Source organism: Balaenoptera musculus, chromosome 1 (assembly GCF_009873245.2).
Source record: "Balaenoptera musculus isolate JJ_BM4_2016_0621 chromosome 1, mBalMus1.pri.v3, whole genome shotgun sequence".
NCBI lineage: Eukaryota > Metazoa > Chordata > Mammalia > Artiodactyla > Balaenopteridae > Balaenoptera > Balaenoptera musculus.
The window spans coordinates 22,019,251-22,043,922 of record NC_045785.1 but is presented as its reverse complement, the minus strand read 5'-3'; the positions used below and the strand labels follow the sequence as shown (position 1 = coordinate 22,043,922).

General features: G+C 44.7%; 1 protein-coding gene across 2 annotated transcripts in view; it reads left to right on the top strand.

Moving 5' to 3' along the window:
* Positions 1–21,603, top strand: part of PTAFR (platelet activating factor receptor) — a 38,868-nt gene extending 17,265 nt beyond the window's left edge. For both annotated transcript variants that reach the window (XM_036842395.1, XM_036842306.1), the window contains exon 2: positions 18,377–21,603. In XM_036842395.1, the coding sequence (XP_036698290.1) occupies positions 18,393–19,451 (1,059 nt within the window). In that variant the 5' untranslated portion in view covers positions 18,377–18,392 and the 3' untranslated portion in view covers positions 19,452–21,603. The remainder of the gene's footprint in view (positions 1–18,376) is intronic.
* The last annotated feature ends 3,069 nt before the right edge of the window (positions 21,604–24,672 follow it).

Sequence of the window (24,672 nt, the reverse complement as noted above, 5' to 3'; positions counted from 1 at the left end):
TTCCCTTGGGCCAGCCCCTAAAGATGTCAGAATGATTCCTGGTATAACAGAGGTGTGCCCTTGCTGGGGAAGCCCAGAGGAAGAAGCACCTCCCTGGGTGCCCCCTCTTCCCTGCCCTGGCTGACTTCCAGGAAGCAAGAAGTGGGGGAGGGTGACTCACAGACAGATACTATCTGGGTATCTTGGAGCCAGAAGGAGAGACTCAGGCCAGCCTCAGGGTCCCCCAACTCCACAGGGATGTCCTAGGCCAGATGAGCAGAGACTGAGTCTCATCAATATAATATATAAACCTGGGATCAGGTGGGCCCCAAGTGAGAAAGAAAGTTGGGAAACTCTGATGCCCAGGCCACCCCCCATCTCTGGGGCCCTAGACCCTGTCCCTGACCTCTCCCCAGACAATGAGCTCCATTCATCCACCAATAAATGTACCTAGCGTGGTGCTAGCCTCCTTGTACTGGAAACCATGCGGAGCCTAGTGCAGAATTCCCCAGAGGTCAGGAAACTTGCTGCCTTTATTTGCCCCTCAAATCCTTCTGCTTCCTGGACAAATGGTAATGAAACCACTCCATGAGGGGAATTTTTAGAGGATATGACCAGAAGCACAGAGGCATGGCCAAGCCAGGGCACAAATGTCAAGCATCAGGGGAGGCCAGAGTAGGAGGTAACTCATTTGTTGAGCATGTTAGAAGTTTAACTGCTTTCAACCTCAAAGCTATACTGTGAGGTCAATGTTGATATCATTTCCGTTTTATTGATGTGAAAACTAGGACTCACAGAAGGGAAATGATTAAACTATGGTGTTTTAAACCTTTATTTTATTTATTTATTTATTTATATTTTTCGGCCGCACCGCATGGCATGCGGGATCCTAGTTCCCCAAGCATTGAACCTGTGCCCCCTGCAGTGGAAGCGCGGAGTCCCAGCCACTGGACTGTCAGGGAAGTCCCTGAACTATGGTGTGTTATTGGTCCCAGGGAATCTAAGGGCTGTGAGTGGCTGAGGCTGGTGTGAGAGGGTTTGGAAGTGAAGGATGAGGGACAATGTGACTCTGTGTGTGTGTGTGTGTGTGTGTGTGTGTGTGTAATGCCTGAGGACCTGTACCCAGGGAGTTCCCAGGCCCAGAAGGGAAAGAGAAATCAACAGCCATTATAATGAAATGTGATGTGTTACGGGAACCAGAGGTGGCGCCTCTAACCCTTTCTTGGGTAGAGAAGTAAGACTAACAGTGACCAGCATTCACTGAGCTCTTATTATGGATCAGGCATTTTCCATTTAATCCTTACAAAAATGCTATGATGTAGTGTTAGGATTCGTTTTTTTTTTTTTTTTTTTTTTTTAAACAGATGAGTGAACAGAGGCTTATGGAGGTGAAATTGTCTTGGGCAAGAATTGGCTGATAGCATTTTGCCAACTGTCTCTAGCTGCCATTAAAAGATGTGACTGGTTCCCAGAAGTTTTCAGGGTTAATGATATATCTGGAAGTCTGATATAGGTGGCTTCAAGCTGGGGTAAACTTGGGATGAGCTAGATGTGAATGGTTGCAATGACAGTGGTGCTATTTTGAGAAACATTTGATCTGATCTAATTAGCTGATTGTCTGGATTTCCTGTAGATACAGCTTTTTAGAGCTGTTGATCATGAATATCTGAAATTGTGCTACATTATTCACTGAATCTTCGCACCATGCTGGGAGCTATGTGCTTGAAATATATCAGCTCCATTTACAGGGGAAGGACCTGAGGCTCAGAGAATGATAAGCTTGACCATGGTCGTGAAGCCAGGACAGAGACAGGATTTGAATGGAGGTTTGTCTGACGCCAGTCTGGTGTTAACCACTGTCCTTTCCCAAATACTTTATATCCTTTATCTCGCTGGGTGCTCACAAAAAGCTCTATAGGGTAGATGTGTTATTGTCCTCATTTTATAGATGAGGCCCAAAGAGGGGAAGCAGTTTTACCAAATGTCACACAACCATTAAGTAAAAAAGCTGAGCCATATGAGTCCAAGTTAAAATTATACAATGTATTTTCAAATCTGCCATCTCTGAGACCCATTAAAAATTGTTTTTATTGTGGTAAAAAACATGTAAGAGGGATTTACCCTCTTAACAATTTTTAAGTATTGTTAACTATATGCACTTGTTATACCACAGATGTCTGGAACTTTTTCATCTTGCATGACTGAATCTCTGTACACATTGAACATCAACTCCCTGTTTCTCCCTCCCTCCAGCCCCTGGCAACCACCATTCTATTTTCTGTTTCTGTGAGTTTGATTACTTTAGAAACCTCATATAAGTAGAATCATTCAGTATTTGTCTTTTTGTGATTGGTTTATTTCACTTATTAATATCCTCAAGTTTCATCCATGTTGTAGCATAGGACAGGATTTCCTTCCTTTTTAAGGCTGCATAGTATTTCATTATACATATATACCACATTTTGTTTATCCATTCATCTGTTGATGGACATTTAGTTTGCTTCTACCTCCTGGCTATTGTAACTAGTGCTGCTGTGAACCTGGGTATACAAATACTTCTTCAAGATCCTGTTTTCAATTTTTTTTTGGAAATATACCCAGAGAGATTTCTAGATCATTTGGGAGTTCTATTTTTAATTTTTTGTGGAACCTCCATACTGTTTTCCATAGTGGCTGTGTCATTTTATATTCCCACCGACAGTGAGTGCATAAATGTTCCAATTTCTCCACATCCTCACTAACACTTGTTATTTTCTACTTTTATGATTGAGGCCATCCTAATGGGTGATATCTCATTGTGGTTTTGATTTGCATTTCCCTGATGATTAGTGATGTTGAGCATCTTTTCATATGCTTTTTTCCCCCCCTGCCTCTTGGCAATTTTTTAAAAAATTTGGTTTATTGAAGTATAGTTGATTTATAATGTTGTGTTGATTTCTGCTCTACAGTACAGTGATTTAGTTATACATATATATATATACATTCTTTTCCATATTATTTTCCATTATAATTTATCACAGGATATTGAATATAGTTCCCTGTGCTATATAGTAGGACCTTGTTGTTTATCCATTCTATATGTAATAGTTTGCATCTGCTAATCCCAAACTCACAATCCATCCCTCCCCATCTTTTCATATGCTTGTTGGCCGTTTGTATATCTTTGGAGAAATGTTTCTTCAAGTCCTTTGCCCATTTTTAATTTTTTTTGTTGTTATTGAGTTGTAAGAGTTCTTTATATATTCTGAATATTAATTCCTTATGTTATTTGCAAATATCTTCTACAGTTTGGTAGGTTGGCTTTTACTCTGTTGATTGTTTCCTTTGCTACACAGAAGTTTTTAAGTTTGATATAGTTCCAAATGTCTATTTTTCCTTTTGTTACCTGTGCTTTTGGTATCATACCCAAGTAATCATTGCCCATTCCAATGTCATGATGATTTCCCTCTAGGTTTTCCTCTAGGAATCTTATAGTTTCCAGTCTTATGTTTAGGTCTTTAATCCATTTTGAGTTAATTTTTGTATGTGGTTTAAGATAAGGGTCCATCTTCATGCTTTTGCATGTGGATATCCAGTTTTCCAAATACCATTTGTTGAAGAGACTATCCTTTCCTCATTGTGTAGTCTTGACACCTCTGTCAAAGATCATTTGACCATATACGTAGGGATTCATTTCTGGGCTCTCTATTCTGTTCCGTTGGTCTTCATGTCTGTCTTTATGTCAACACCACACTCTTTTGATTATTGTACTTTGTAATATGTTTTGAAATCATTAAGTGTGAGGCCTCCAGCTTTGTTCTTCTTTCTCAAGATTGTTTTGACTACTGGGGGTACTTTGAGATTCCTTATGAATTTTAGGATTATTTTTTCTATGTCTATAAAAAATGCCATTGGGATTTTAATAGGGCATTGAATCTGTAGATCACTTCGGGTAGTATGGACATTTTAGCAATATTAAGTCTTCCAATCCATGACCGCAGGATGTCTTTCCAATTATCTGTGTCTTCTTTAATTCCTTTCAGCAATATTTTGTAGTTTTCAGTGTACAAGTTTTTTGCCTCCTTGGTTAAGTTTATTCCTAAGTATTTTATTCTTTTTGATGGTATCGTAAATGGGATTACTTTCTGAATTTCCTTTTCTCTTAGGCCCATTTTTAAATCTTCATTTTACCAGTGAAGAGACAGAGACACAGAGTCATGGGGTGAGTTTAGTGTTTGAACCAGGATTTGATTCCAGCTTCAACGCTGCCTGGCAGGAGTTAGATGAATGCAGAGCAGTCCCTCCCCTGCCTTTGCCCTGTTCAATTCCCCACTTTGGGGAGCAAAGGTAAAAGCAGGGCCCCAGGTCGAAGGCAACTCTCCCCGGGGCCTTGCAGCCTCTGAAGCACCTGTTCTCAGGCAATAGGACAGGTCTGTGAGTGGATGAGTTGGCCAAGGGGTGGTTTGCTTCCACCAGGGGCCACAGCTTGGCCTGGGAGAGACAGGATGGGCCTTGGAGTTCAAAATCTCACTGGCCACTTCCCAGCTATGTGACTGTGGACAAGTCTGTTTCCCTCCCTGACCTCACTTTTTTTGCTGGAAAAATGGGCATTATGTAAAACTCACCTTGCAAGGCTGATTTGAGGAGGAAATATGATCATGGGTAAGAGGTGTCTGTTTGTTTAATCAGTGAATGATGTCCAGTGCCCTGAGCTTAGGTGAGCTGGCTCTGGCTCCCCTCCAGTCATGCCCTCCCCCACAGAGCACGGAGTCCTTGGATCCAGGAGGGAGTACCCACTTGGAGCCAGTGCCCCTCCCATGCTCCCAGGCTTGCCAGGCTGCGAGGAGCTGCTGATTCATGGAATGTGCATGAATTTAGATATGACTGATTTATAGCTTATAAATATTTAGACATTTGTACTCTTGACCCCAAATGGCCCCACAAATGTTAGGGGCCAGTCTGACTGGTAAACCCAACGTCCCAACCCACAGTCCACACTGGGGAAGTAATCAGCACATAATTCCTTCTGCCCAGATCTCAGTGGTCCCTCTGACTGTCCAGCTGAGGATGGGAGCCCTTTCTCTAGGTCCCCTAGGGGCTGGGATTGTTTGCAGACAGTATGGGAATGGCAGTCAGTGGGGGTTGGGACTGAATACTCTGCAGGGCAGAGGGTGGGAGATACAGATGGTAGAATTCTTCTTGTCTCCATAAATATTTATGCCCCCCTAGCCCACCCCCCAGCTAAATGCTGGGCCTGGGCCTGCTGCCCGGCCTTGATCCATCAGGGAGCCCTGCCCACGTGTTAAGCTGAGTGGTCTGAGTCGCCTCTTCCTTCTCCCTCCGAATGCTCCTTCCCTTCCTGAGGCGCTGAAAGCTTTGTTGGCATTAGCCCAACACCCTGTCTGGAGCTGGCAGGAAAGCCAGTATGTGGTTTAGAGTCCCTGGGGTCACTGGTGATCCACAGTCCCCTCCCCTGGCTCCAAGTGACTGGGCCAATAGTGAGAGGAAGGCCTGGCCATTTGTGGCTACTTTGCATGCTTATCTTTGGAAACATTGTTTGGCTTATAAGATTTTGCAGATGAAGAAGCTGAGGCTCAGAGAGGTGAAGTCACTTGCCCAAGGTCACACAGCAAGTAAATGGCAGAGCCAGTTAAGAACCCAGGTCTTCCTGACTCCAGAGGCCTTTTCCCTACCCTGCCTTTTCCCCCCAGAGAGACTGGACACCTTTCCTTCATACTAGTTTCCTCTGAATAATTGTCAGGGCTTGGTCATTCGTTCATTCAGTCTTTAATGTCTGACACTGAAGATAAAGATATAAAAAAGATCTAGTCTCTGCCCTCAAGAAGCTCTCAGCCTGGCGAGGAAACATCCACAGAAATCAATATTTACAACATACAGTGTCAGATGCTATGCTGAGGAATGTGCCCAGTACCATGGCAACCCAGAGAAGGAGGCAACTCATTCTGCCTGGGGCAAACAGAGAAGACATCCCAGAGGAAGCACTCTTTAGATTAGGTCTTCAAAGATGAGTAAGATTTTGCTAGGTAAAGCAATAGGCAAAAGGCATTCTCAGTAGGGGCCACAGCATGTACAAAGGCACAGAGGTTTGAGGAGAAATCGTTTTTAGAGAAGCAGCAAGAAGTTCATTGTGGCTGGAGTAGAGGGCGAGTGGTAGTAGAGGCTGGTGGGAGATGAGATGGGGAAGGAGCTTGCACTTGGTCCTGGGCAATGGGGAGCCATGGAAGGTGTTAGAACAGGCAAGTATGTGGCTGACAGTGTGTGGAGGCACAGCACTGCTCAAAATTCAGTGTGCGCGCGAATCACCGGGGAATCTTGTTAAAATACAGATGCTGAAACAGCGGGTCTGGGGTAGAGTCAGGTTCTACATTTCTAACAAGCTCACAGGTGATGTTGATGTTGCTGGTGCAAGGACCGCACTTTGAGTAATGAGGTTGTAGAGGGCTCACTCTGCCTTGTCTGGAGGCTGCTCTGGGGGGCAGGCAGCCACTGGTGCTCTTTTGTCACTGGAGAGATCAGGCCTCTACCATCTTCTTGGGTCAGCCCTCTTGCAGCCCTCACAAAAGAGTCAATCTTGTTAGTTGCTAGATATTTGTTCACTAGACAAATGTTTGTTAAGCTCCTACTCTGGCCAAGCTTGTGTTGGGTGCTGGGGATGGAGAGAGGAATTGGAAATGCTACTTTCTGGTCCATGTCGCCACCATCTCTTGCCTCTGACATAGTCTCTCTGCTTCCACTCTTGTCCTCTACCACCTATTCTCTGCCCAGCAGCTGGAGAGAGTCAGATCCTGCTGCTCATGTGCTTGACATAGTCCAGCGGCTCTCTGATGTCTATAGAATAAAACCCAAACTCCTTACCATGGCGTAGGAGTGATTTGGGGTCTGTTGCCCTCAGATCTCATCTTACTCTTCCCATTTCTCTGGGGACACTGACCCTTCAGTTCCCCGAACGTGACACATTTATTTTTAGCTCAGAATATGATGAACTTATTCCCACTGCAGGCCCTTTGCACGTGATACCCTTTGCCTGGAATATGCTTCTTCTAGATTTTTGCTTGACTTATTCCTTCTCACTCTTTAGATTTTAGCCAGGGGAAGACACAGGTTTTGTAGGACTCTGAAGCTTATACAATATGTGGGCCCCTCTTTAAGAGATACCAAATTATAAATATATAGTTAGAAACAAGGCCTAGGAAGGGGTCTTAAAGCTTAATTCCTTGGCTTCATGGTAGATCTGCCTCTAGTTTCATTTATATGTCACCTCCTCTGAGAAGCCTTCCCTGGTCACTCTATTTTAAGTAGCCCTCTATCCAATCTTCATCATGTCACTATTTTTATTTCTTTTATTGAATTCATCACAATTTGAAATTACCTTGTTCATTTATCTCTGTACTTATTTTTGTCTGTTTTCCATGACTAGACTATAAGCTCCTCAAGGGCCAGAATCTTGCCTGTTTTATTCCTGCAGTGTCCCCAACACAGTGCCGGGCACTCAGCAGGGTGTCAGGTGAATGAATGGACATGGTCTCATTCCTCAAGAAGCTAAGGCCTAGTGGCAGGAGGACACACACAGGCAATTTCAGTGAGCTTTGGGAGCCCAGGGGATGGGCACTTAACCAGGTCTTGGGGGAGAGGCAGGATGTGAAAGAGTCGGAGAGGCTTAAGAAAAACTACCTGGAGGAAAGGAGGCCTGAGCAGCCTTAAAGGATGATCAGTAGTCAGCTGGGCAGAGAGAGGGAGGGGAGCATGAATGAAGGTGTGGATGTATGAGCCCCCAGACCCAGAAGAGACTAGGCTGGTTACATTTTGGGTGATTTCAAGGGTTCTATTGATGCAAAGGGACATCTGGGCATTATGTTTGGGATGAGGGCCAAGGGAGTGGGAGTCACCTGGGGACCTGTGACTGGAGAGAAGGCAGCAGAAGTAGGAAGGGCCTGGGTGGTGGGTATTGGAGGCGCCAAGGACGAGGCTACTGGCAAAGGCAGGGGTTCCGCCCAAGACGTCCACACTGATTCTGGTCCTGTATCTGAAAGGAAGAGGCCTACCTCTGCTGGGCCTCCTGTGAGGGCTGTGTGGACTGGGGAGGCTCTGGGTTAGGACGGACCTGAGTACACATTGTCGCAGGTTGGGTTCCTGGGAAGCTGCTTCTCACTTGAGATTAGCACACCGGCATGTTTTTCCTGGAATATTTTAAAGCAAAACTGACATATTGTGTAATCCTACCTATAAATTCTTCAGTATGTGTGTATAATAGATAAGAAATTAAAAATCTAAAAGTGTATAACCAGTATATCACGATCACAGCCTCACAAAATTAGCATCAATTTCTTTTCTTTTTTTTCTGGCTGTGCCTTGCAGCTTGCGGGATCTTTGTTCCCCGACCAGTGCCGAGTCCTAATCACTGGACTGCCAGGGAATTCCCAGCATCGATTTCTTAATTCCATCTAATACTTTGTGTTTGAGTTCTCCCAGTTGTCTAAGAAATGTATATATATATTTTTTACAGTTAGTTTGTTTAAATCAAGATACACACAAAGGGGGGCTTCCCTGGTGGCGCGGTGGTTGGGAATCCGCCTGCCAATGCAGGGAACACGGGTTCTTGCCCCGGTCCGGGAAGATCCCACATGCCGCGGAGCGGCTAGGCCCGTGAGCCACAACTACTGAGCCTGCGCGTCTGGAGCCTGTGCTCCGCAACGGGAGAGGCCGCGACAGTGAGAGGCCCGCGCACCGCGATGAAGAGTGGCCCCCGCTTGCCACAACTAGAGAAAGCCCTCGCACAGAAACGAAGACCCAACACAGCCAAAAATAAATAAATTTATAAAAAAAAAAAAAAAAAGATACACACAAAGGTCCACACACAGCCTTTATTTGCTTAACTCAGCTTCTCGAACGAGAATTTGACATTTTCACTTCCTTGCCTCTCATTCACTCCTGAACGCATGCTTAGGAAACTATGTCCATCTGATCAGGGAGATAGATTTCTGAGTGGCCCTGTGCAATGTTTGCTTTCCTGTCTTCATTGTGCTGGATCTCGCTGAGGCTTTTCACACCGTTGGCCACTTGCTGCCACACTCTTGAAACTTTCCTCTGTCGGGTCTTGCGTGGTGGTCCCCTGGTCCTCCTCCTACATCTTGACCATCCTGTTCCTACCTGCAGTGAACATTGTGGGACATGACTCTTTTTGAATTATGGTTTTCTCAGGATATATGCCCAGTAGTGGGATTGCTGGGTTGTATGGTAGTTCTATTTTTAGATTTTTAAGGAACCTCCATACTGTTCTCCATAGTGGCTGTATCAATTTACATTCCCACCAACAGTGCAAGAGGGTTCCCTTTTCTCCACACCCTCTCCAACATTTATTGTTTGTAGATTTTTTGATGATGGCCATTCTGACTGGTGTGAGGTGATACCTCATTGTGTTTTGGTTTGCATTTCTCTAATGATTAGTGATGTTGAGCATCCTTTCACGTGTTTGTTGGCAATCTGTATATCTTCTTTGGAGAAATGTCTATTTAGGTCTTCTGCCCATTTTTGGATTGGGTTGTTTGTTTTTTTGATATTGAGCTGCATGAGCTGCCTGTAAATTTTGGAGATTAACCCGTTGTCAGTTGCTTCATTTGCAAATATTTTCTCCCATTCTGAGGGTTGTCTTTTCATCTTGCTTATGGTTTCCTTTGCTGTGCAAAAGCTTTTAAGTTTCATTAGGTCCCATTTGTTTATTTTTGTTTTTATTTCCATTTCTCTAGGAGGTGGGTCAAGAAGGATCTTGCTGTGATTTATGTCATAGAATGTTCTGCCTATGTTTTCCTCTAAGAGTTTTATAGTGTCTGGCCTTACATTTAGGTCTTTAATCCATTTTGAGTTTATTTTTGTGTATGGTGTTAGGGAGTGTTCTAATTTCACTCTTTTACATGCAGCTGTCCAGTTTTCCCAGCACTACTTATTGAAGAGGCTGTCTTTTCTCCATTGTATATTCTTGCCTCCTTTATCAAAAATAAGGTGACCATATGTGCGTGGGCTTATCTCTGGGCTTTCTATCCTGTTCCATTGATCTATATTTCTGTTTTTGTGCCAGTACCATATTGTCTTGATTACTGTAGCTTTGTAGTATAGTCTGAAGTCAGGGAGCCTGATTCCTCCAGCTCCGTTTTTCTTTCTCAAGATTGTTTTGGCTATTCGGGGTCTTTTGTGCTTCCATACAAATTGTGAAATACTTTGTTCTAGTTCTGTGAAAAATGCCATTGGTAGTTTGATAGGGATTGCATTGAATCTGTAGATTGCTTTGGGGAGTATAGTCATTTTCACAATGTTGATTCTTCCAATCCAAGAACACGGTATATCTCTCCATCTGTTGGTATCATCTTTAATTTCTTTCATCAGTGTCTTATAGTTTTCTGCATACAGGCCTTTTGTCTCCTTAGGTAAGTTTATTCCTAGGTATTTTATTCTTTTTGTTGCAGTGGTAAATGGAAGTGTTTCCTTAATTTCTCTTTCAGATTTTTCATCATTAGTGTATAGGAATGCAAGAGACTTCTGTGCATTAATTTTGTATCCTGCTACTTTACCAAATTCATTGATTAGCTTTAGTAATTTTCTGGTGGCATCTTTAGGAGTCTCTATGTATAGTATCATGTCATCTGCAAACAGTGACAGTTTTACTTCTTCTTTTCTGATTTGGATTCCTTTTATTTCTTTTTCTTCTCTGATTGCCATGGCTAGGACTTCCAAAACTATGTTGAATAATAGTGGTGAGAGTGGACATCCTTGTCTTCTTCCTGATCTTAGAGGAAATGGTTTCAGTTTTTCACCATTGAGAATGATGTTGGCTGTGGGTTTGTCATATTTGGCCTTTATTATGTTGAGGTAGGTTCCCTCTATGCCTACTTTCTGGAGGGTTTTTATCATAAATGGGTGTTGAATTTTATCGAAAGGGAAGCGCAGAGTCTTAACAATTGGATTGCCAGGGAAGTCCATTCTCTTTTAATGTTGGGCTCTTCAGGGTGTAACCCTGGATCCTCCTGGGTGTTTCTCAGGCACTCCATCTGTGATATGGCCCCCACGAAGTTCATCCTCTACGCCCCACACTCTTCCTCCTCTGTTTCATCTCTGTGAAGACAGACACCACCCAGCTCCAGTCATCTGGGCCAGAAAACCTGGCCATCCGTGTCTCCTCCCTTTCTCTCAACCACTATCCCATGCATCTGTAAGTTCTGTCCATTCCATCTCCCAAATCATTCTCACAGCCATCCATTTCCATCCACTCTGCCATGTTCCAAGCTTCCCTTTGGTGCTCTGGACAGTTGCAGTTATCTCTTTGTTATCTCCCTGCCTCTGACCTGAGGCCCCTCCAATTCATTCTGTACACAACGTCAAAGTCATATTCCATAAACCTGAAACTCCACATCCTCCAATGACTCCCCATTTCCAGCAGAATCAAATACAAACTCCTTTAGCCTAGTATGCAAGACTCTACTTCAGTTGACTGATGCTTGCTTTGTAGGTCCTGTCTCTCCTCACCACCACCCCACCCACCTTTTAAGTTTTAGCCAAACCAAACTTCTCAAGTTCCCTGAGAACAAGGCACATCCTCTCCTGTTCTTCCAGACGTCTTCCTCTCTCCCAGCTGCATCTGGCTAACTCCTTGTCTTCCTTCAGCATAAGCAGGAGTCGTTCCTGACCGTCAAGTCTGGGTCACGGGCACCGCTCAGAATGACCCTGACATCTAGAACCTCCACCATCCTAACACTTAGCACCTATCTATTTCTGAATCTCTCTCTTGAGAAATGGCCTATGAGCCACTGAAGGACAAAGACGAGGTCTGTTCTCAGAGGTCTCAGGACTCTGCCCAGGCTGGCAGCAGTGAGCTTGTCCAGTGAAGGCATGAATGAGTGACTGAATGGGTGAGCTGGGCTATTCTGTGTGTGCCCCATTCACATGGTGAGACTATTTTTTAAAAAAAAAGTCAATTAATACCAAAAAAAACCCCCAAACCCCCCAAAATCCATGATGAACAAAATACCAAAAGTTTAAATGAAGACAGGATCATAATAGTGCCAGGCAGGGCCGTATTAGAGCCTGGGGCAAAAGGAAGCATCAGTAATACTGATTTTGATTCTTCAAATGATTGCAAATGATCTTCAAATGATCCAAATATTATTTACCTTGATTACTGAGGGTTTTGGCGCTCCCTTAAATTTTGCACCCAGGTGAGCACCTTGTGAGCCTTATTCAAATCCTGATCCTCATGGGAAGACTTTCTCAACAGGCCTGGGCAGGGGTGGTATAAGGGGCAGGGCCCAGGAGGATGTCCTGAGTGGAGTCCTTTGCCTGGAGAAGGATAGTTTCTGGAGGACAGTTGTCCCTACTCCACTGTGCTGGAGCCTAAACCCAAGAAGAGGACAGGACTTACTTAGGGGTGGGGATAGGGTGTTGGGGGTGGATAGGGATGTGACTTCCTCAAAGACCCAGGTGAGCACCACACACCTCCCAGCTGTGGGCTGCTTCCCACCCCCGCCTCTCAGGCCCCAGGAACAGGGTCCCATAAGGCAAGGCACGAGGGTCCAGCAGGAAAAAGAAACAAGGCCAGTCCCAGATGAATGGGCGTCTTAGGCTCAAAGGAAATGGGGGGACGGGGCGGGGTGGTGAACTGAGATTGTGGAGCATTGATTTTCAAATTTTCTGGTCTCAGGATCTCTTTATATTCTTAAAAATTATTGAGGGCCCCAGAGAACTTTTGTTTACATGGGTATATCTACCAATATTTACCCTCTTCAAAATTAAAACTAAGACATTCTAAAAATTTTTGTTTTTAAATGTAAAACCCAATAATAAACTCATTTCATGTTAACATAAATAATGTTTTTAGTGGAAAATAACTAAAGTTTTCAAAACATAAGCAATTTAGGGAGAAGAGTAACATTGATTTACATTTTTTTTTTGCCAATCTCTATAATGTTGGGTTTAATAGAAGACAGCTGGATTCTCATATTCACTTCCACACTCAGTCTATTGTGATATGTTGTTTTGGTTAAAGTATATGAAGAAAATCTGCCCTCACACAGATGTATGTGTATTTGTAAAGGGAGGAATATTTTAATGGGTTTTTCAAATAATTGGTGATACTCTTCTTTGATTCTACATCAGAACTCCACAAATGGTAGTTTCTTAAAAGTTAGTTGCAATGTATACTGAATCACATCAACAAACTTTTTGTCATCCGTGAACAAGGCAATGTATTGGTCTATCTTGCCCTTTGAATCTTTTACCTCTATGTAATTTTGAAACATCATACTTTCCTCATTTGAAAAATATTGGTTCACTGCGATATACAGGTCTTCCAGATATTGACCTTTCATTATAAGATATCAAAAAATTGTATTAATTAATATCACTACCAATCTCATCAGAAAATTCTTTGATATTGGAAAGCTGTCAAGCTCATGCTGGCAGATACAGATTTTCCAAAAATTTTGATCTTTTCTTGAAAGTTCAAATTTTAATCATGGCAGCAAAATCCCATCATTGGTTTTCCTTGAAGTGACAGGATCACTTTATATAGTGACTTTTTGGGAAAAAGTCTGCCAGATACCCAAGTCTCTGAAAAGCCATAGTTTGCCAGTCATTTTTTCAAGTGATAATGATGATCCAAAAAACAGCTCAGCTCACAACTCAAACAATGTCATTGGTTCTTTTTCTGAAGACAACCACTCTACTCCAGTTTGCAGCAGAGATGTTTCATGTGTATTTCCCATTCCGATACACAGATTATTAAAAAGATGTGTACTGGGCTTCCCTGGTGGTGCAGTGGTTAAGAATCCGCCTGCCAATGCAGGGAACACGGGTTCGAGCCCTGGTCCGGGAAGAGCCCTCGAGCCACAACTACTGAAGCCCACGTGCCTAGAGCCCGTGCTCCACAACAAGAGAAGCCACCACAATGAGAAGCCCGCTCACTGCAACGAAGAGTAGCCCCCACTTGCCACAACTAGAGAAAGCCTGTGTCCAGCAACAAAGACCTAATGCAGCCAAAAATAAATAAGAATTTAAAAATTTGTAAAAAAAATTAAAAAATAAAGTGAAATTGGCTTTTTCTTTTTTAATTTTTTTACACTGAATGCATAGCTGTGAAGGATATGACTCCTATGGTAGTTTGGTGTCCCTGCCTTGATTGGTGCTAAGGAGCCAGCAGTTTTGCTCACCCTTTTGTACTGTCAGCGCAAATGTCAGTCAACTCAGTGAAAAAGACAAATAATGTCTTGGTATTATTATGATGATCATTTTGACCTCATGGATTCCCTGAAAATTTTCAGAGATAGACCTCCTCTCTCATCCCTCGTTTACATGGACCACCCTTTGAGGGTTATTATCTTACACCTTTGGGATCAGATGGCAGGGTCACCTTTAGGAGTAGAAAAGATCCCAGCTGAGTAGAAGCTAGCAATTTGCTGCTGAGGAAGCAGAATAAAAGTATGTAATTCAAATCAACTATGTAATTCACAGTGCGACTTGAGGGTGAGTTTTTTGTTTTTAAAGGAATCGCAATGATTTCTTGGAATAATGGAACCTACATTTATTTAATTAACATAGACAAACCACCACCATATACTAAATAGAACAAAGAACAAAATTTTTCTCAATCAAGAGAAAAATTCTAATTACAGCCAGTGGTTTCTTTAAACTCACCTGTAAGTATCTATAGACTTCTTCAAGTGTTTCCACTGCTCTGGGGCTCCCTAAGGGGTGGGTGTAATTAACAAGGCTTATTACCCATTCCTTTTATTTATCGATTCATGGTGCTGGGAATAGTGCTGATTAGGCAGACAAGGTCCTTGATCTGCCGGTGCTCACAGTCACGTGGGAGAGTGTGAAACAATCATACAAACATGAATACGATTACAATTGTGCTAAGATTTAAGAAGAAGTACCGGGAGCTTTGAGATGGGACCTGACCTGACCTGGAGGTCACTGAAGACCTCCCTGAAGAAGTGAAATTCAGCTAAGGTCTGAAACATGAGTTGGAGTTGGCCAGGTGGCAGTGGGGTGTGGATAGGGAAGCATGTTCAAGGCAGTGGCATGGCTATGTGTACAGGCTGAAGCAGGAGAGTTCTGGGTGGGTTTGAAGACCCACCTGGGAAGTCCATTTTGGCTGGAGCCTGGTGAGAAGGTGGCATGAGATGAGGGTGGAGTGGCAGCCAGAGGTCAGGGCAAGGGCCATCAGGTGGCCTTTTTTCCAGTTCCTGGAACCTACCAATCTCTTTCCTGCCCCAGTGCTAGACTCATGCAGATCCCTCTGCCTGGAACTCTCTTCCTAGGCTCTTCTTTCAGGCCTCAATGGAAATGTCACCTCCTTTCAAAGTAGATATCTTGGGACTTCCCTGGTGGCGCAGTGGTTAAGAATCCGCCTGCCAATGCAGGGTACACGGGTTTGATCCCTGGTGGGGGAAGATCCCACATGCCACAAAGCAACTAAGCCCATGCGCCACAACTACTGAGCCTGCGCTCGAGAGCCCGTGAGCCACAATCACCGAGCCCATGTGCTGCAACTACTGAAGCCCACGTGCCTAGAGCCCGTACTCCACAGCAAGAGAAGCCACCGCAATGAGAAGCCCGCTCACTGCAACGAAGAGTAGCCCTCGCTCGCCACAACTAGAGAAAGCCCGTGTGCAGCAACAAAGACCCAATGCAGCCAAAAATAAATAATAAATAAATAAATAAATTTATATTAAAAAAAGTAGATCTCTGTTTTCTCCTCCATGTCAGCACCCTATTTTCTTCGTATAGCAGCTATGTTTGTTTACACTGTTTTTGTCTATCGCCCCCACGAGACTCTAAGTTCCCTGAGGGCAGGGTCCTGTCGGTCATGTTCACCCTGCCTCTCTTGTGTTTGGCAGTGAGCCTGACACGCAGCTGGTGTTCAGAAATATTTTTGATTGAATGTATGAATGAACAAATGAAGACAGAGCTAGATTTGAGATCTTGGCTCAATCCCTTAATGCTGTGTGACCTTGGACAAGTCACATAACCACTCTATACTCCATTTCCTATTCTGTAAAATGGGGATCTTACGTCCTATCTCAAAGGGCTTGTGCGAGACTCAAAGGAGGTAATGCGTGTGGAAGCACTGAGCAGGGTGCCTGGCTCCAAAAGAGGTGCTCTTAAGTGTTAATTGTCTTCCTTGCTTCTCACTGCCTATTCCCTGCTCTTTTCACTCTACTATGATATGTGATGAGCCTTGGGCCTTGCTTAATCCCAAGTCTCTTGCCATCCCATCCCCCTCAGCTGCAACACAAACATAAGAGGGGCTTCCAGGCTCACGTGATGGCAACATAGTGGGAGGGACAAGAGAGGAGGGAGGAACTGGTTTTTCTGGACAGTGGATGGGGACAAAGAACTGTTGAAAATGAACCAGACTTTGGGTAGTGCGATTATGGCTACTTTTAATCTTCTTTCATGTACAGTTGAATCTTGAACAACACAGGAATTAGGGGCGCCACCCTCCCTGCAGTTGAAAATCTGCTTATAACTTTACAGTTGGCTCTCCTTCTGTGGGGTTCCATATCTGTGGATTCATCCAACCATGGGTCGTGTAGTATTGTATTTTTGTACTGTATTATATTAATTGTATTGTATTGTATTAATCAAAAAAAAAATCCATGTATAAGTGGACCCACACAGTTCAAACCTGTGTTGTTCAAGGGTCAACCATACTTAAAACAAACAAACACCTTTTTGTTTTGAAATAATTTTAGGCCTTCAAAAAAGTTGCAAGATAGTACAAAGAGTTCATTATATGCCCTTCACCCAACATTCTCAATTTATAAAACCATAGTACAATGATCAAAACCAGGAAATGAACATGGATACAGTATTATCTAAATTATAGACCTTATTTGAACTTCACCCGTTTTCCCCTAACAATATTTCTGTTCCCGGGTACAATCCAGGATCCTACTTTGCACTTAGTTGTCCTATGTCTCCTTTATATCCTCTGATCTATGATAGTTCCTCAGTCTTTCCTTGTCTTTCATGACCTTGACACTATTGATCAGTCATTTTGTAGAATGTTGCACAATTTGGCTTTGTCTGATGTTTTCTCATGGCTAAATTGAGATTATGCATTTTTGGCAAGAATACCACAGAAGTAGTGTTGTGTCCTTGTCAGTACATCGTACCAGGGGTACATGATGTTGACATGTCTTACTAATGATGATGCTACTCTTGTTTACTTGGTTAAAGTATTGTCTATTGGGCTTCTCCACTATATATTTTTCTTTTAAAATTATACTTAAAAATTTTAAATTACTAAAGCAATGCACACTCCTAAAAAGTTTAAACAAACAAAAAAAAATGTAAAGTAATTATACTTCCAACCAAGCCCACCTCACCTTCCCAGAGGTTTCACCACTGTCATCGCTTTGAGGGGTATCCTTCTAGATCATTTTCTATATCATATACAAGTATATAACGGGGTCATACCAACTTTTTTGTTTTGTTTTGTTTTACTTAACAATATTATCCAGGGACAACTTTACATGGCAGTGCAATCAGATCTAACTCATCCTTTCTAATATATAGCTACTATTTCATTCTCTGGGTGACTCTAATATACATCTGTGTATTTTCTAGATTTCGTATGAGCACGTGAATTATTTTTTAACATAAGACATTTTACCATCAAAATTTTTATCTCAAATTTCATCAATAGAAAAATATTCAAGTTTTGTCAGAAATTAAAAACCGTAGAATTTAAATTTTTTTAAAAATTTAAATTTCCATCTGTTTCATCACCAGGAATAGATTATCTAAAACTCTAAGTCAAAACAAGCTAGAGAATAAAAAAGTATATATATATATATTTTTTTTTTATAAATTTATTTATTTATTTATTTATGGCTGTGTTGGGTCTTCGTTTCTGTGCGAGGGCTTTCTCCAGTTGTGGCGAGCGGGGACCACTCTTCATCGCGGTGCGCGGGCCTCTCACTGTCGCGGCCTTTCCCGTTGCGGAGCACAGGCTCCAGACGCGCAGGCTCAGTAGTTGTGGCTCACGGGCTTAGTTGCTCCGCGGCATGTGGGATCTTCCCAGACCAGGGCTCGAACCCATGTCCCCTGCATTGGCAGGCAGACTCCCAACCACTGCGCCACCAGGGAAGCCCAAAAAAGTATATTTTTAAATGGAACAAGAGAAAAGAAACTGAATTGCCACTGATTTTATTGACTGTCAGAGGCCATTCATTTAAAAAACACACCATTATTTTATGTAGGAAGAAAAAAATTGCCAATTAATTGGAAAACGCCATCAACTTTAGAGTGTTTAAAATGTGCAAAATGGGAGTCTTGGAACTGAGTAAATAAGATAGTCCCTTGTTAGCCCTTCATTAACCAGAATTTCTGTGTGGTCTTCCAGGCACAGGTAGGATCCTATGACCAGCTGCCCATTCCAGCCCACAGTGATGGAGGCAAATGATTCCTCTCGTGTGGATTCTGAGTTCCGATACACCCTCTTCCCAATTTTTTACAGCATCATCTTTGTGTTGGGGGTCCTCGCCAACAGCTATGTGCTGTGGGTCTTTGCCCGCCTGTACCCTTCCAAGAAATTCAATGAGATAAAGATCTTCATGGTGAACCTCACCATGGCTGACCTGCTCTTCCTGGTCACCCTGCCCCTGTGGATCATCTACTACTACAACGAGGGCAACTGGATTCTTCCTGAATTCCTGTGCAACCTGGCTGGCTGCTTCTTCTTCATTAACACCTACTGCTCAGTGGCCTTTTTGGCCGTCATCACTTATAACCGCTTCCAGGCTGTAACACAGCCCATCAAGACCGTTCAGGTCACCACCCGCAAGCGTGGCATCCTTTTGTCCCTGATCATCTGGGTGGCCATTGTGGCCGCTGCATCCTACTTCTTCATCCTGGACTCCACCAACACAGTGCCCAACAAGACTGGCTCGGGCAACGTCACACGCTGCTTTGAGCACTACAAGAAGGGCAGCATCCCGGTCCTCATCATACACGTCTTCCTCGTGTTCAGCTTCTTCCTCGTCTTCCTCATCATCCTCGTTTGCAACCTGGTCATCATCGTCACGCTGCTCACACAGCCGGTGCAGATGCAGCGCAGTGCGGAGGTCAAGTGCCGGGCACTCTGGATGGTCTGCACGGTCCTGGCTGTGTTCATCATCTGCTTTGTGCCCCACCACATTGTACAGCTGCCCTGGACCCTGGCTGAGCTGGGCTTCCAGAACAGCAACTTCCACCAGGCTATTAATGATGCACATCAGGTCACTCTCTGCCTCCTTAGTACCAACTGTGTCTTAGACCCCATCATCTACTGCTTCCTCACCAAGAAGTTCCGTAAGCACCTCACGGAGAAGTTCTACAGTATGCGCAGCAGCCGGAAATGCTCCCGGACCACCATGGAGACAGGCACCGAAGTGGTCATGCCGCTCAAACATGTCCCTGTCAATTCCCTCAAAGATTAGTCCCGGATTGTTGGAACCCAGAGGCCTATCCTCCATGGACATCATGGAGTGACCTGGGGGAGGAAGGGGTGTCTGATGTGGCCCTGGCACCTCCTCCCTGGGCAGTGGTGGCCCATTAGGTATGGAGGTTACCTCACCAACGTGTCGATACTGGCAGAGCCAGACTGCTGGGAAATCCAGAACTTGAATGAGCCCTTTCAGCCACCTTTGGGCACATGCCATAATAACCTTGGTTGGTAACCTCATCCTGAGTGCCTGAGTCTGATAGTTCTGGAAAGAGTGTCAGGGCTGGGGCGGTCCTTGGGGGTTCACACTGAGCCACCCCATTCACCCTAGCAGGACAGCAGTCCCAAATGCGTAAGTCCTAAAGTTTTGGGCAACCACTCCCTTTATCACTAAAAAGTCAGAGAAGGGGTTTTGGAAAAGGGATGCTTCCCTCGCCGTGTGGCACCGTCTTTGGGACAGACTTCTGAGCTAGGATGGTGCCACCCAGTCTCTACCTAAAGGCACAAGGTCTTTGTGACACTTCTTAGGGGAAGTGGCTTGGTGGAACCTTCTCCCGAGTCATGCAACAACCTGTACTGAGTGGTGAGCAGAGAAGATAAAACATGCAGAGACCGAAAGCTAGGATGGGGAGCCTGTCTCCTGGGACAGATGTGTGTTTCCGCACAGGCCTCACCTCAGGCCTGGGGCAGCTCTGGGGCAGCGGGAGAGACACAACACCCACATCCACTTTCTGTCTCAACAAGGGACCCCGATGAAGAAACTCCTGCAGGACAGCCACCCACTATGGGTGGGCAAAGTCCCCTCAAAGCCGAATTGGGGCCCTCCAGGCCACTGTGATGCCCAGAGACTTCCGTGGGAAAGGACGGTTAGGCTGAGAAGTGCCTGCAGGAAGGCCTCCAGAGCGGAAGGAGCCCGTCAGCTCCGCTCCCCACCTCACCTTCTGCGAGGCCCCTCTGACGTAGCTGCCACGAGCTGAGAAGAGCAACTAGAATCCCAAGGGCAGGCAGGCACTTTGAGCTCTGGGTGCAGAAGAGAGGTGAAAACTTCTCTCGAGGAGTTCTAGATGCCTGAGCCTCCTCTCGCACCCTGAGCACCTGCAGTGTGAACCTGACAGCCTCAGACCCAGGGGCTTGGAGGAGCCTTCCCTGGTTTCCAGAAATCATCTTCCCTTCCAGCCAGTGACCCCACAAAGCTGGGATCCTCGTTTCCCGCATACTGGGCTGATTTTGATAAATGCCTCCCAATGGGCCAGAGACCTGCTTGGGTCTGGGATGGCAGCTGTGGGCTGGACTTAGCAGGTGGTGACTAGGTGGATAGTGCAGCGGACTTGAACTTCGGTGTCACACAGACCCAGGTTCAAGCTGTGGCTTTGTCACTTCCTGCCCAGGGCCTGTGAACTGAATTTCCGGCCTCATAGAGTTATGAGGAGCAGAAACCTCTTGGTCAGGCTGACTGCTCATCCCAGATTCTCCCGTCTTCTGAGAATTTGTTCCCCCCTAACCCTCCGATAGGAGCTGAAGGGATGAGAGGTGAGCGTCTGGCTCTGGTGGGGCCAGTCAGGTTCTCGCTTGGGAATAAGTAGCAAGATTCAGGGATGCTCTTTCGGGCTCTGCAGGCCACTTACTGGAACACATTTAAACTCTGGAGCTGTGTGTGTGTGTGTGTGTGTGTGTGTGTATGTGTGTGTGTGTGTGTGTGTGTGTGTGGCCAGCGGGCCAGGGTTGAGGGAGGCACCTGCATGAATGTAGTAGAGAAAACGGCTCTGCTCAGAGAGAAGACAGAGATGTGCAGAGCAAAGCAGAGACCAGGGAGGACCACAGGGGCCTGGAGAGAGGAGGGGCAGTGCTTCCAGGGGCCTGCTGGCTCCCTTCCTCCAGGCCCAGCCCGTCTCGAAGCTCAACATCTGCGCTGCTTCCTTTGGGTCCTTGTGAGATTCCCTGTTAAGATACATTTTCTTATTTTGCTTAAGCTGATTTGAGTGATTATCTATTACTTGCAACCAAAAGAGTTCTGAATGAGATAAATGCTTGTATGCTAAAGCACAGTGTTTCTTGAATTCCAGCCGTTTGTGTACTCCCCTCGTAAATTTTGCAATATCCATGTACCATCTGTATGTTTACTCAAGAAATATATTTCTCTAAATTGAGTCACTTTTTAAAACTTTCACCTGTTTAAAAGGATGCTTTAGAACTAAATTGTAAATGAAAACAAATGCCACCTGCCACACATAGAAGGTAAACATAAACACAAAACATAAATATTAAAATCAAGGGACTTCCCTGGTGGCACAGTGGTTAAGAATCCGCTTGCCAATGCAGGGGACACGGGTTCGAGCCCTGGTCCGGGAAGATCCCACATGCCGCAGAGCAACTAAGCCCATGCGTCACAACTACTGAGCCTGCGCTCTAGAGCCCGCGTGCCACAACTACTGAACCCGCGAGCCACGACTACTGAAGCCTGCACGCCTAGAGCCTGTGCTCCGCAACAAGAGAAGCCACTGCAATGAGAAGCCCGCACACTGCAACAAAGAGTAGCCCCCGCTGGCCACAACTAGAGAAAGCCCACGCGCAGCAACGAAGACCCAACGCAGCCAAAAATAAATAAATAAAATAAAATAAATAAATTTATTTAAAAAAAAAAGAAAAAAAAGAAAATCAAAATGTTCTTGGTGTCCTGTCTACAGTCACCTCATATGCCCCACAAGTTGCACAGCACACTTTAGGAAACATGGCTGTTATGTATATAAAGTGCACGGGGTCTGCATTCAGTTAGTGCTCAATAAAGAGACAGGCAGTTCCGAGTTGGTATCTTGTGATTGCCCCCTTGCTTCTCTCAGAATGTTGCCCCAACACACAAGTCAGGGTCTCAGTCCCATCCAGGCCCAGGGGAGGTGGCGGAGTATTTTAGGTTGTAGCTCATGCTACGGCTCTGATGATTGCCTCACCACTCTGGATACAACCACCTTTACTCCCCCTGTGACCTCTGCCTGGTTGTGACCTTCTCAGATGCTTTCTCTTCTTTTTGACCTAGCCCAGAACACCTCTTCCAGGCAGCCTTCCTGAATTCCTCCAGACAGGTTAATTGACCTAGCAGCATTTTAGGTCTGGGAGGGTGCAACTTTTTTATACTTTAATAACTACTGAAGTTTATCCATTTCAATGTATTCTTTCCTACCCTGGGGGCAGGAACTGAATCTTTTATTGTTTTAATCAAAGTATAGTTGCAGGAACTGAATCATAATCATCAGTGTATCCACATTTCTCACATGACGCCTAGAAATGAGCTGTCTATCTCCAAAGCTTCCTGCTTCCCCAGGGTGTAGCATAAGCACACATTGACATATACATGCACTTATTGTGAAAGGGTTTAAGAAGACTCTCTACAGACAGACAAGGAAGAAATTTAATATATATTTTTCCGGAGTTCTACATCCATATTTTAAAAAAGATGTCAGGGATTTTCAGAGGATCGGAACATTTTGAAGCTGGTAGGGTCCAATTCCTTCATCTTACTAAGAGGAACATGGGGCTCAGAGGGGCCATGTGATTGCAGAAGTTACATAGCGTGGAATGCACTTGTGTCTCTCCCTTCTTGCAACGGTGACAGGATTACCGGAAAAGCTAAGTTATAATTCTTTTAATGAAACATCACCAGTCAGGATTTTGAACCCATGTTGGACATCACGAAGTCCTCACCCTGTGTTTTCCCCTGATCTCAGCCTTGACCCCAGGGAACGACCAGTGATCTCACTTAGAGAACATTGGCTCAGGCAAGACCTGGCCCCTTACCTCATCCAGATGAATCATAGACACAAGAGTGGTAAGTGTAGGTCACAGCTGACTAGAACTAGGCACATTTATGCCTATTTTTACTCATCTATGCTATATCTGTGCTTAAGACCTGAGGCCACAAACAGATATAATAAAACCCTCTTGTTAAAACACTTGGTTTTTGTGCAGACTTGGTATTTCTGTAATACAAATCATGTTTTCCCGGATATCCTATCAGCAAGCCATCCTCGCATCTACCCAGTCATCTATCCATCCATCCATCCATCCATCCATCCATCCATCCATCCATCCATCCATCCACCTGTCCATCTAGGTATCCAACAAATACTTATGGAGTACCTGTTTTGGTCCAGTAACTATGCTAACCACAGTTTTTTTTTTTTTTTTTTTTTTTTTTTTTTTTTTTTTTTTTAAATTTTATTTATTTATTTAGTTTTGGCTGTGCTGGGTCTTCGTTTCTGTGCTAGGGCTTTCTCTAGTTGCGGCAAGCGGGGGCCACTCTTCATCGCGGTGCGCGGGCCTCTCACTATCGCGGCCTCTCTTATTGCGGAGCACAGGCTCCAGATGCGCAGGCTCAGTAGTTGTGGCTCATGGGCATAATTGCCCTGCAGCATGTGGGATCTTCCCAGACCAGGGCTCGAACCCGTGTCCCCTGCATTGGCAGGCAGATTCTCAACCACTGCGCCACCAGGGAAGCCCTAACCACAGTTTTTATCTACTGCCTCACTGTAACCTCACACCCTCCATGAAAGTTAGGTGATTCAATCCCCACAGAAATGAATAAAATAAATAAGGACCTGAGCTGACTGAATAAGGCAGTGGATACCTCCCAGGTACTTGGTACAGAAAGAAAGGGCCTACTTTTTGGTGAGCCCCAGATATTTGCTTGCCACTTTCACAAATCTTATCTCACTGAGTCCTCACAACTACCGTACAGAAATATTTTTCATGCTCATTTTACAGATGGGGGAATTGAGGCTTAGAGGGCTTCAGTGATTTGTAAGCGTACATGAGCCAGTAAGCAGCAGAATAATATTCAAACCCAGATCTGCCTCAGTAAATATGGGTCCCTTCCCTTCTTTCCTCTCCCTGTTTGACTGTACCCTCACTCAAGCCCCTCTAGGTACTGTCTTAGCTTTGATGTGTGCTGGGGTGGGGGTCTCTTGAGGGGAAGAGCAGTTGGTGAAGGCTCCGCCTTGCTGTCTGAGGGCTCCTGTGCTCCCCATGCAGGCCAAAGCCCCAGCAGCAATGACTTTTTTCCGGGCTGAGGCTCCTGTGGTCAGTTAGAGAGGGCACTCCTGCAGTGGATGGTATATGTGAACGCAGTGTTACAAAGAACTTCCGAAGCCAGAGTGTCATTGTCACTGAAGCTAGAAGGTCACCTGGATCCTGACATTTCTGCAAGAGGAGGGGAAGGGGGTGAG